The sequence below is a fragment of the Numida meleagris genome, chromosome Z, assembly GCF_002078875.1.
Source record: "Numida meleagris isolate 19003 breed g44 Domestic line chromosome Z, NumMel1.0, whole genome shotgun sequence".
Lineage (NCBI taxonomy): Eukaryota > Metazoa > Chordata > Aves > Galliformes > Numididae > Numida > Numida meleagris.
This window is the reverse complement of record NC_034438.1, coordinates 60,594,973-60,608,108: the sequence shown is the minus strand read 5'-3', so window position 1 is coordinate 60,608,108 and position 13,136 is coordinate 60,594,973. Positions and strand designations below refer to the sequence as shown.

The following is a 13,136-nucleotide window of genomic DNA, read 5'->3' as shown; positions in this document are numbered from 1 at the left end:
CTTGTAATGGATAGGGCATGAGTTGTGATTTAGGAAGGACTATTCTGGGACTGGACAGTGGTCTGGTGACTGCTATCACTCCTATTTGATGCAGGCTTTGCTACTGGGATGTTGGTGTGTGAGTGATGTGAGTAGGCACTTTACAGTGCAGCCTAAAATGAAGCCCAGCCTTCATTTTTATATTAAAATACAAGAGTCTTCAAGTCAGGTGTCGTTTCTGATTCTGTTTAAGACAAGCAAATCAGGGAGGAGGAAAACGATGGCATATAGAGCCTCTGCTTCTTGAGTTTGTTCAGAATGTAAGTTATTTGGCAAAACAGGTTATCTAAAATCTATGCTGTCTTAGAAGCACGTAAGGGAAATGAGTAAATGGAGAGGTCACACATGTAAGTATGTAATAAATACATATATATATTATTATTTTTTTGAAACGAGGTTGCAGTTACATCAGTTCTGAGAGCTTTCTTTATCTCCACAGGTAGAATAAACTAAAACTTTTAAGTTCTAAGGACACGTATTGTTGTGGTGGTTTTTTTTTCAGGTGGTATCACGGAAAGCTTGACAGAACAATTGCAGAAGAACGTCTTCGACAGGCAGGAAAACCTGGAAGTTACCTTATTCGAGAAAGTGATCGGAGACCAGGTTCATTTGTGCTTTCATTCCTTAGTAAAACAAATGTCAATCACTTTAGGTGAGAATGAAATGTTTTCTTTTAAATCACTGTAATCTGCTTATTTTTGTCTTTAAAGCACAGCTAGCAGACAAGCATTGTATTATAATAGACTATTTTTGACTTCTTATTTTATGGTATACTTTCTAACTTGTGCTTAGTTATTCTAAAATATGCTAATTAAAAATCCTTTTGCAGGAAACCTAGCATTAAAAGAGACAAGTTTGTCTTCAGCTGTTGTGAATGGACTTAAAGTAACATGCAGATCTTGTTAGTCAGCCACGAAGGTGGTTTTGGATCTGGTCTTCAGTTGTCATTTTAGCTCACGGGGGACACTTAAATGTTAAAATACGAACAAATCTGATTGCCTCCTTAAACTGTAGGAATAAAATAATAAGTGAAGAGATTATGTATTTAATAAGGGTTTGCTTGAAACAGTTTTCAGCCTGTGTTAGAATTAATTGTTCCAAAAACAAATAGCCCTTTATCCAAACTCTAACTAAGATTGTTTCAGCATTAGCAAGCTGTATACGTTAGTAAGTTCATTTATTCTTTAGTGTAAATGAGTTGTATGCTGAGTAAAGCTTAAATGTTAGTTAACAAATTGAATGTTACAGTGTAATGTTCATTTTCATCAAATAGGTAAGCAAGTAAGGAAAATGTAGGCCAAATAGCAAGCTGCTTTGAAAGTAGAAGAAACCTTTGACTGGATTGAAGTTAACAGAAGCAAAAAATGCAAAATAAATTCTTTAAATCATGAAAGAGGGAATTATCCAAGATACCATCATTATCAGCCACTAAGTGTGTGACTTACAAATGTGGGGAGTTTTTGAATGCATCTGCTGTGTGATGGATTGTAGTTAAAGAAAACAGAAGTAAAAATGTCTGAAAGCAATTGCAGATAAATCGTGTACTCATTTTGGATGAGGGATAAGTTTCTTGGCAGTTGAATTTGCTGTTGTTTTTGAATTGTTCCCAAAGCTAGAAAAGAGAACAAAAAGTAAGTAGAACACTTCTACTGTAATTTACTGTGAAATATCCGTAAGATAATTTGTCTCCATTGTGGAAACTGTAAAGAGAATTAACATGAGCTCTTAGATTTTATTTTTCTTAACAAGCAAAATATGCTCAGTTTGGTAATAATTCTTTTCTCAATTTCTTAGACTTTATTATGCATATTTTTATCAAGTGATCAGTAGCAGTACGTATTCTTAGACTTTGATTTGTAGAGGTGTATGTAAGAGACAACTGACACTCTGCAACCAGAATTCAGGAGAAGAGTAGGAATGTTTTTTCCTACTTACGATACAGTTTATTGAAAACCACAACTGCAGATTTAATTTAAATAAACAAAAACCAGACAATGGTGTTTTAGAGTTCTACCAGAAATAATGATGTTTACATTGATGAGATTTTCTTTGTTTTCACTGTGTAACTAAATGAGCTGCTCAGTCTCTGTGCCACTGGAGCTAACTGTTCCAGTTACTTTCCAGGTGACACTTCAGTGTTACTCAGGACTCTTATGTAGTCTGTGTACTGCTGGAAAAATTCAGGTCTACCTCATGCCATTGATATACATACTTGTGATTTTTTTTCTTCTGATAGTCTGGTCAAAACTGCTAGTTGTTTCAAATTAAGTGCTTCCTTAGTTTTACAAATGACTCGAGCATAACAGGAATGCTTTTAATACTGTTAACCTTTTTACCTAGATCAGTTATTTCTGATTGCTTTTAGAATTTGTACTGAATAGCGGTGAGAATACAGATGATGATTTCCATTTTTGATATGACAGTGTTTTCATACATCTTAAGAAAAACAGAACCCTTAAAGACAAACAAACAGTTTTGTAAGAATTTTGTTGAATTAAACTGCTGTGGAGGTTTTCTTTGCTCTTCCCTGTCAAATCGCAAATCTCCGAATAATTTAAGTATCTCCTTTTTCTCAATTTCAAAGTAATTTCTTAATTTTTAGCATGGGTGCTAAAAAGGTTCAAGAAAGTGACTAATTTTTGAAGGTATTTCCACTTTCAGCATTCTGTAATCAAGTGGATTAATTTGTTGTTAAAATAATTTGATGCTTTCATGTGTGCTGCATGATGCACATAATAATGTTGTTGCATCCACTAATGCTCTATGTCAGTTTTCAGGGACACTGTTAAATACATTTTTTTTTTGTTAAATTTCATTTAGTTTTGATAAATTGTATTTTTTATGCTCCCTTTGCAGTCTTGAAGTATTTGTTTTCTCTGATGTTTATCAGTTATTTTTGACAAAATATCCATTAGTTATGTTTTGCGTATCTATCTTGTAATACTGTATTTTACTAAATACATAGGCACTCTCCTTTAAAACCTTTCTTAAAAGAAAAAAGTAGAAAAAAAACATATGTAGCAGAAAAGTTACCTATGTCAAGCTTCCTTTTTTAATTAACAGAATTATCGCCATGTGTGGAGACTATTATATTGGTGGACGTCGCTTTGCTTCACTCTCAGACCTGATTGGTTATTACAGTCATGTGTCCTGTTTATTGAAGGGGGAAAAGTTATTATTTCCAGTAGCACCTCCAGAGGCAAGTAGTAACATTTTTATAGTAATATTTTTAAGAACCATTGATTTAAATGCCGTTAGTCAGTATTGATAGTTTTCTGTGAAAAGCTTCCCCTTATTCCACGTATACTTGACCATATGTTGAGCATAAGGAATGTATAAGTGCATTCTTACTCATGGAAAATAATGATGAAAAAGGTGTCTTTACTGAAAATTTGCAGTGAGAAAACTTATTACGTATTGCTGCTGTGTCTTAAAGTGGCAATGACGTTGTCTGTAAACAGGTTAGAAGAGAGTGTGCTGTTCTTGGCTAGTAATGTAGGTAACTTCTTTGTGATTTCTTGTGTATCTAACAGATTTCTAAATAATTGTCTTGTAGTTAACAAAGGTTTCTGAAAGTAGTGCTCATTCTTACAGCACTTATTAAAACCATGCAAACTACGTCCCTAAACAAAGATGTTTCTGATAGTTAAACTTCTGTAAGTTTCTGTAGGTGGAAGAAAGTCTAAAACGTTACATAGAAAATACCCTATCAGTAATGTATTCTGAAGACGGCAGTGTTACCTGTCATGCTTCAAAGACAGATAAAATGAGAACTTTTGAAGCCAGCTGTATTAATTGTGTTTTTCTTAGTGGTTTTGGACTTTGAAAATTTAATATTGATGGGAGAGATATAAGTGACTGTTACAAGTCATTTTCTTCAGACACTCTGAAGTGTTGGGGAGAGAAATACTGAGGAAGTGTTTTCTTTGCTCTCATTTTAAACTGTAGCCTGTGGAGGACAGGAGGAGAGTTAGAGCAATTCTGCCTTACACCAAAGTGCCAGAAACTGATGAAATAAGGTATGTTTTAATAATAAGTTGTGAATCTCTCAGAGTATTTATAAATACTAATGATTTAAGACATATATTCATATGCAAGATGAAGAAGGTTTTTTTCCAGTCTCATCTTAGACTTAATACGTGGTTAGATTGAAGGATGATGTCTTTTTTTGTTGTTGGATATAGCAATAACATTTTTCTCTCTGTATACTTGCTGTGTTAATTGTAAGGGAATTAGGCTGATAGAACTAAAATTATTAATGTTATGTTTCTGAAGTAAGATTTGCGAAGACTTAAATTTTTCTACAGAGCAAGTTTGTGTGTGAATGAGTTCTATTCAGAAGTATCTCATGTGAGTGTTGGAGTTAAATGTGGTAGGCTTTTTTTTCACTGAACTGCTTGCAGAAGTAGCTGATAACAGATAAGTGTTCCAGGCCAAATCAGTCCAGATTACTAGAAACAGAATGTGAGTATTGACTCCTTATAAATTTAAGAATAGCATATTTAGTGCCTTTTTTGAAATAAGAAAAATGCAGCAATGTTAAAAACAAACAAAAAACCTTGTTCTTTAATGTTATAGCATATATTTTGTTGAAACTTGGTGACTATTACTTTTGAAGGTCTAACTGACTGTCTGTCCTTAGCATGGTGGAAGAATTATTCTTACTTCCCGTCTAATCTGCCTTCTCCATTCAAAAATTCTGTATGGAATGAATGATATTTAAATGTATAGTTTCTAGTGAACGTAGCATTTTACCTTTTTGTTGCACTGTTACTCATTTTCTTTCTAAGGGTGACATCTCTAGTATTTCTTAGGGGTTGTCTATACACTGTGATTCTCTTTCGTTTTCATTATATGCTGCGTAGGAAGGAAACAAAACCAACAGTCGCATATTCAAATGAAGAGCAAATGCTAGTTACTTGGAATTGATACTTTTTTCTTGAGATTTCAGATATATATATACACGTATATATTATTGGAAAAGTGAGAGGATTTGAAAGAGTTTTCTAGTCTAATCTTGGTTTCACAAGTTGATTTGATATTCCAGTTAACTTGAGAATTGGCTTGAATTGGGGAGTATTGACCTAAGGTACAGTTAGGCTTGATGATCTTTGTAGATCACTTCAAATTGAACTATTCTAATTTCTAAAAATACAGAAAAAAGTATATCCTTGATATTCTCATTAGGATTAAAATTAATCCCAAGGCTAGCAGTGCAGTCCAATCTGACCTCTTTAAAGAATGTTATGAGAATATTCATCATTGAGGTGATTATTTTCTAAGAGGAGAAGGAGAAGTTGGTAGGAATAGTGACTGTGTATTGCAAGTAAGACTTACTACTACATGTAAAAATTAAAATACCAGTTGAGTCCAATAAGTGCCTTACTGCATGCACCAACCTACAGGAGAAAAGCATCTCTTTACTTTGCCATCGTAATACAAATCTTAGAAAATCGTACCTTATATCCCTCTTGTAAGATAGAAATGAAATGCAGAGCTCTGTGCTAGGCTTTTGAGATATGCATGGTTAAAATAGTTCTGTTCCTGGCATAGCTGCAACCAAATTTCTCAGTTTATTCTAGATGAAACTAACGTACTCTTGAAGATTTTGTTTCAATGAATCTTAACTTAAAGTTTCTTAAATATTAACTATGCTGTTAAAGATCAAAGTATTGCAGGGTTAATTTCAGTCTGTCCTCCATGCATTAACTTACTGAGTAGTTCTTTGGAAAAGAGCTGATGCCGTCAGCTTACTCCAAATCATTCATTCTTAAAATTTGGGTCCATTGCAATCTGAATTCATTCCCTGTTTCATTAGGCTTTTTGTTTGTTTTTGTGCTGTTCAATGCCTTTTCTGCCTACCTGAAATGAGATAAATTTTCTTTGAAATTTGCTATGTGATTTTGGGCTGGATTTATAGTTAATGAATGAGCTTCAGTGTCTCATTGGTACTTCCTGTACCCCTGATTCATCATCTGACTTGACTGAGAAGTCCTGTTGTGCTGCTGTGAAATGTTCTGATATGACCAGAGTTTGTGATAACACTCAACTTACCCTAACTTTTCAGTAATGGAACTTCCTTGGGCTTCTCACTGCTACTTAATTTGTGCTTTTCTTGTAGCTAATTGCATGGATGTTCTAGTAACTATTCTGTACTCTGTAGCACTTGTTTTTATATATGAAAACATAATTGATACTCCACAGGCTTTTATTATGAGGTTAGGTTTATTAAAGAATATTAAGGGGTAAGGAATGTTATTTTCATATAGACTGTTAATGGTATATTTGATTGTTTTTATGTTCCTTATTTGATAAAAGAAAAATGTTACTATCTTCTGCTACTGTTTTGGTGTTATTTCTGTTCTGTGCATGCTTAACATGCTTCCAAGTTGACGGAATTGAAGTACGCATTTGATTTTGAATGTAAATTAAGATACAAGTATTCATATATGATAGCTGCTTAAACTGTAAGAAAAATACATGCATGCATGCTTGGGATATCAATTGATATATTCTCACATGCAGCTTATCTCAAGTGTTTTGCTGAAATAATGCTCAAGAATTCTTTGTGTTCATTAGAGGTTTTATCATGAGCCTATTTCTAACTCTATTCTTACTGTAACTCTTCAGTTTCCTTAAAGGAGACATGTTTATTGTCCATAATGAATTAGAGGATGGCTGGATGTGGGTTACAAACCTTCGGACAGATGAACAAGGTCTTATTGTAGAAGACCTGGTAGAGGAAGTGGTAAGTAATTTTATATTCAAGTCTCTTAAAGATTATACATATATATGGTTAATATAAATTGGTCAAAATAATGAAATACATCAGAACCAGTGACACTGCTTCATTTCCAGTTACATGCTTTTCTAAGCCTAGTAAGTGAATCTGTTTTAAAACTAGTGTAACAGACCTGCAAGCCTAATTCAGTATTAAAAAAGCTCTTATTCACATTTTGTCCAAAGAAATACAAATGAATGGTACTGCAAATTTACTAAGCAGTTTCCTAAACTTAGCTGTCTTGGTAAACAGTCTGCTAATTATTTAGTTGCATTTGGTTTTTGTTTCCTATTCACAGTCTGAACAGAGTGTAATTTTGCATTGTAGTAGGTGGGTAATTTTTAAGGATAATAGACAAAAAGCGTATCAATGAGTTAACTATACCTAGACAGGTATAACTCAATAAGTTAACCAGGTGACTTGCAGATAATTGAGTTACTGCAAGGGAAGAGAGGGCTTAAAGATGATTTAAATACTAAATAAGAGCTTTTTTTTTTTTAACTTCAGCATTGGTTTAGAGTCGTGATAATGTTTTCTTGTGAAGTCTATGTATTTTTGCTAATAGCATAATTACTTGCAGCTGCTTCTCAGAGATCCATGTTGTAATGTGGCAGCAGTACTTGGATACTAAACTGTAGGCTTCTGTATCAGTGATTAGCTTAACCTTAGGAAAGCTGAGTTATAAAATTTGTCGCCCTTAAAGAAGGACTTAAAACATGACAGAAAGGATTATCTCAACATATTTTGGCTGAATTTCCACTTTAGAGAATGAAGAGGAAAACTCATTTTCCTAGAACTGCAGTAAGCCCTATTAGTTCAAAAGTGTCTTGAGTTCTTAATACTTTTTTCTACAGAAGGTCTTAGCCTATGAAGTTTATTTTCTGAACTAACCTGTACTGTTGTCATGCACTTAATATGTCAATTTTCTCATTAGGGAAGAGAAGAAGATCCACATGAAGGCAAAATGTAAGGATTTTTGTTTATTTTTTTCTTAAAATATAAACTTCAGCTATGAGGTTTCCTGGCTTTTGGAAAGGTGAATGGAAGATGCTTATTTTTTGCCTTAGAAATTTTTTCCGTTTCAGCTGCTGAAGATGCATAGAAAATAGACATTGAAGTCTTGTAATAGTTATGTCTGTTGGTAATGGGTTAAAATCTTCAGTGAATCTTGTATGATAATGTTCAGCCAAAATATGCACAATGGAGTGGTGGCAGTGTTTGCCTTAGAGGGAGCCTTGTTCAGAACTGCTCAACTGTAGATGCTGGAGACAAAGCAAAGTACCAGTAGAAGAATGATGGCATAATAATTGGATCTTATCTTCATTATCTCCACGTAATAACACTTAAAAGTGAAAACTGAAGGCTGTGTGATGATAGTTCTGTTCTCTTCAATATTTGAAAACTTTTTTAGCAGATACGTTTCAGGCTTAACTGTGTAGTGATACAGCAAGCTGCTGATAGTTACATTGTTTTCAGTAGTACAGACCAAAGCAAGTTTCAAAGAATCTCGGGGCTTGGTTATGTTGTCTGTCCTGCATTTGCTTGTGGTAACTGCAGCTGCTGCTTCCTGTGTCTGTTGCCCTGTTTGCAATCTCCTAAGAGGGTGATGGCTGTAGAAGGCGTTTCTTTTTATCTTAATTGGCCAAAGAACGTCACTGATACTTAGTTTACTTGCTCTTTCCTAATGTTCTGCTTGTCAGTTTGGCAGTAGGGAGCCTTAAAAAATAGAGGAACACATGTTTGTTTACTAAGAAATCTGTAATAAATGCTTGGAGGTTGACTCTGTCTACTAATATTTGTAGTACTCAGAGGAACTCTGAGGAGACAGCATTCCTTCAAATATACCAGTAGCAAGAAAACATCCTCTAAATCTCGTACAGAAAAAAGATTTAGAAATAGAGCTCATTTTTAATGCATAAGAGAGCCTTCTGCTCCATACCCTGCCCATCATGAATGTAATGAAGTGTAGGCCATATTTTTAGATTTCGTTTAAAGGACAGGATGAGATCTTAAGATGTTCCATGTGATGTGCTGAACATAAACTGAACAGCCATGTAATGTCAGTTCTTTGATTATTGGTATCAGGCTGAGACTAGACAGAGACTACTGAAATTTGTTAGAATGTTGCTTTGACATGAGGCTCTGCAGAACATAAAAGATTCTACATTAAAGCAGTTTTTATTCAAAAAAAACCTAGTTCCTGTTTCCACAGCTTCTGGCAAAATTAGTTTGATTTTTCTCTTTACTGTGTTTATCCTCCTTATTTTTACCTTGGATTTCATGATTCAGGGAAATTTCTGCATGGGATTAACTTCGCATGCCTATTAAGTTAGCTTCAACAACATGCTCTGAACAATGTTGTTTGTTTGTTTGTTTTTGTTTTAAAATCTTTAAATGCAGTTAGATCTGAACATCATGTGTTGGACGTTTTTTATTGGAAATAATTTACATGCCTGTTAATCTTTCCTTTTTCATGCTGCTGGTGTAATGGTTGCACTGAGTAGCATAATTTTATCTCATCTGTTATGTATTAGGTCTTTTTAGATAAAGATCAATTCATAGGTGCCAGAGCCTTGGATGTCACCACAGCGAAAAAAGAGATCTTGCTTTCTAATTTTTCTCTTCATCTTTGTTAAGATGGTTCCATGGGAAGATCTCCAAACAAGAGGCTTACAATTTGCTGATGACAGGTACTTGTTTTTCTGACATAATGCTGGTTAAAAAGCGCAAAGCCATTGTATGTATATTGTGTGACAAAACCAGTGGGGTTTTTTGTGTGAGTATATGAATGTCCAGATACTGCAATTGTTACTGCAGTAGAATACTACAGTGGAAGAAAACTCTTAAGGCTTTGATTATTAAATATATTTAAATTCTTAAGTACAGCTAATTTAATAATGTTGATTGAAATAATGAAATACTTTTTGATTAATACATCTATTAAAAAAACATTTCAGGCCTTCTCAGGAGAAAATATTGTTTTAGACTTAGTTAATGTAGAAGTTGATGAGGGCTTAAAGGTAACACTACAAAAAAAAAAGCAGTAAATAACACTATGAAGTCTTTTCAGTTGGCCAGGTGTGCAGTTTTCTTGTGAGACCTTCAGATAATACACCCGGTGATTATTCACTTTATTTTCGGACCAGTGAAAATATTCAGCGATTTAAAATATGTCCAACGGCAAACAATCAGTTTATGATGGGAGGCAGGTATTATAATAGGTAAGTTATCATGGTAAGAAGAACTATCTATTCTATGTTCATGTAAAGATTTCTGTATCTTCTTCCTGATAATTATTGACTGGTATAAGACTTTGTTTTTCTTAATGGCGTACTAAATATTCAACCTAGCTAGGTTGATAGTTAAAACCAAGAAAGTTATTGAAGACTACGCATAGCTTGTTTTTACTTTATTTTTAAGTATGTACTCTTCTGCAAACTAGTTTCTTCTATCTATAAATTGTAGATCATATGGATTGTATGTGGAGGTGTAATTATGAGAATGCTGTGTTGTCTTAGAAGCTAGTATTTGCATTGGGAGTTCTTCATTTGAAAGAGGAATATAAAAATGTTAGTTTTATCTGAGATGTTCGCCTGGAATTTCAAAGTGTGAATAAGAGGAATGGATATTTATATGGAGGGGAAAAAGTATTTTCATTGTTGGAAAAAGTTACTACATTACATTATAATATGTGAGTGGTACTCTGGTAGGAATTGCAAGATTATTCCATTTAGAATGAGGAAACTTAAAGTGCATTTATTTTGCCAGGGGTATAATAATACAATAATCTGAAAAAAAAAAAAAAGAAACAATGATATCTATTTCTCATTTTCTCATTTGAAGAAGCTGTGAATCCAGCACTGATAATCATACTTACAGAGTTGTTAAAGATACAAGACTTCTCAGTGGTAAAAGCTCACCTCCATGTTTTCATGAACATCATTTCCTGCCACAAAAAAATCAGAAAATCTTTGGTCTGAATGCTGCAGAGCATTCTCCATCCCATAGGAGAACTTTTCTCACTTCCAGCTTGGCATCTGAGTGGGTAGAAATCCAGCAGCTGGTATGTCTGAGAAAATGTCAGGGTCTCAGTGGACTTTATGTGACTTCCAACAGACGAAGGTGTGAGGCTGAACAATTGGAACCTTATGAATCTATGCCTATCCCACACCCAGAATGCTTGAATAACTTCCACATTAATCAGTCTGGCCTGCAGACATCCTCATTGAAAGTCAAAGTAGCTGCACTGTCAGCCTTTCTTGAAGGTAAATACCCTTTTGCCCATTCTCTCGTTAAAACAGCTTATTAGGAGGATGGTAGGCCAGAGGCCATCACAGTAGATGGTGTCAAACTAATTAGTAAATCAGTTGAAGTCTTACTAGTCTCAAGTGGTTTTGCAGCAACTTCAGAAAGTTACTGCATTAAATCACTACTTCAGAAAACTGATTTTCCAATGCTGGATTCACTTGAAGTTTGTATATAAATTACATTTAGCTGAAGAAGTTTCTTTCCATGGTGTTTAATGGAAAACAAGATTGTAACATTAAGCAACACTAAGTTACAACAATCTCCTTGTAAAACTTCTCAGTTTTTGGTGCCTATGTTGCAAAGATCTTCCATAGTGAAGGAGAAAAAAGAGGTGGCTGAATCTAGAAGAAAGACATACTAAGTTAATGGAGATGCATTCTTTATGAGGGAATGTAGTGACAGTGGTTTTAAACTAAGAGGGTAGGTTTAGGTATATCTCTGCTTGTATTCTGAATGTGAGGCAAGTTGTTCTGTGTTATCCTGGTGAAAATGGTGCTGGGTAGAACCCATGGGAGCTTAATATTCTGTGCTGCACAGGAAGGCTATTTTTTCCTCTAACCTTTTTCTTTTGTGTGTGTTCTCACTGCCTTGTATATAAATTTCTCAGTATCTCTTGTCAAAAAGAGATGGCTTCCATTATTTCATTTCTTAATATCGGCTCTGGAGAATAACCAGTCAGTCTTTCAGCTATACACTTGAAGGTCCTGGTGTATAGCGTTATATACAGTGTACATAGTGAGAGAAGATCACAAGTTACACCTTTAGTTGCCTTTGTACATTTTCAAGGAACGACTGACAAGATCAGTTCTTAGAGGCTGTATTGAGTTTTGGCTAGTTAATTCTTCACACCAGCAATATGGTGACATGATTGGGATTTGTAATTAAATGTTGATAAATACTCCATAATTCAGGCTGTTGCTGAGTGGTGCTTGTACAACATTGTTTTCCGGAGACCCAGGCTGACCAAATTGATACACTAAGGAATAAAAACAGAAAGAGGTGTTTGGTGTTCCAGAATAGTCAGTCAGAGTTTGTCTGGCCATCAGTCTGCTTGTGGTGAGTGATTTGCCTTTGCATCACTGAATCTTCCCCTCCCTGCCACTTCTTCACTTTTTAAACTGTTTTTATCTTGATCCACAAGTTTTCACACATTCTGTCCTGTCCTTTTGAAGGTAGAGTGAGATGGCACTCTTAGGTGTCCAGCTGCCAGCTGGCTTCAATCCTCCGCTGTTCTTTTAACATCTCTCTCTTCATCCTCCTCTTCATCTCCTATTGCTGAGCATGATGCCATATGGTATGGAATATCCTTTTAGTCAATTTGGCTCAGCTGTCCTGGCTGTGTCCCCTCCCAGTGTCTTGTCTACCTCTGGCCCCCTTTGTGGAGAGGTGGGTAGAGTTGGAAGCAAGGGTAGAACCTTAACACTGAAACTATTGCTCAGTAATAGCCAAAACAAACATTGTGTTACCAGAACAGAGTTGTAGTCACAAATCCAAAACACAACACTGTTCAGGCTGCAGTGAAGAAAAGTAACTGTATCCGAACCTGACCTAGCCCTGTGGTGATGTTGCTGTGTTGGTGTTCTTGCTGTGTGTCAAGAACTCTTGTTTGTAAAATCAGCAGTTACCAGCATAGAGCAACACTATCTTAGATGTGTCTGATTTGGTCCTGTCTCTGAAACTGAGCAGAGTAAGGTTAGTTAGTTGTTGGTGTTGGAAACTCTGGAATGCCGTGTCCAGGTGCTGTAGGCTTCCAACAAGAGTGCGAAGTCTGGAACGTACAAGCAGAGACCCAGAGAGCTGAGTTTGATTTAACCTTGAGAAGGCCTAGGGGGATCTTACTTGAGTGCATGAGTACCTGATGGGAGGGAGCTGAGAAGACAGATCCAGACATTTCTTACTGATGCTTTATGACAACGGGAGAAGAGGTAGTGAGTACGAAATGAAATGCAGGAAACTCCATTTAAATGTAAGGCAAGCTTCTTTCACTGAAAGAGTGATTGAACAGTGA

At 35.2% G+C, this 13,136-nt stretch overlaps 1 protein-coding gene across 1 annotated transcript in view; it reads left to right on the top strand.

The window, feature by feature from the left end:
• RASA1 (RAS p21 protein activator 1) overlaps positions 1-13,136 on the top strand; it is a 60,900-nt gene that overhangs the window by 13,983 nt on the left and 33,781 nt on the right. The window contains exons 2-8 of the mRNA XM_021380075.1: positions 542-691; positions 3,103-3,238; positions 3,988-4,058; positions 6,670-6,787; positions 7,755-7,786; positions 9,458-9,510; positions 9,891-10,041. Coding sequence (XP_021235750.1) covers positions 542-691; positions 3,103-3,238; positions 3,988-4,058; positions 6,670-6,787; positions 7,755-7,786; positions 9,458-9,510; positions 9,891-10,041 — 711 coding nt within the window. The remainder of the gene's footprint in view (positions 1-541; positions 692-3,102; positions 3,239-3,987; positions 4,059-6,669; positions 6,788-7,754; positions 7,787-9,457; positions 9,511-9,890; positions 10,042-13,136) is intronic.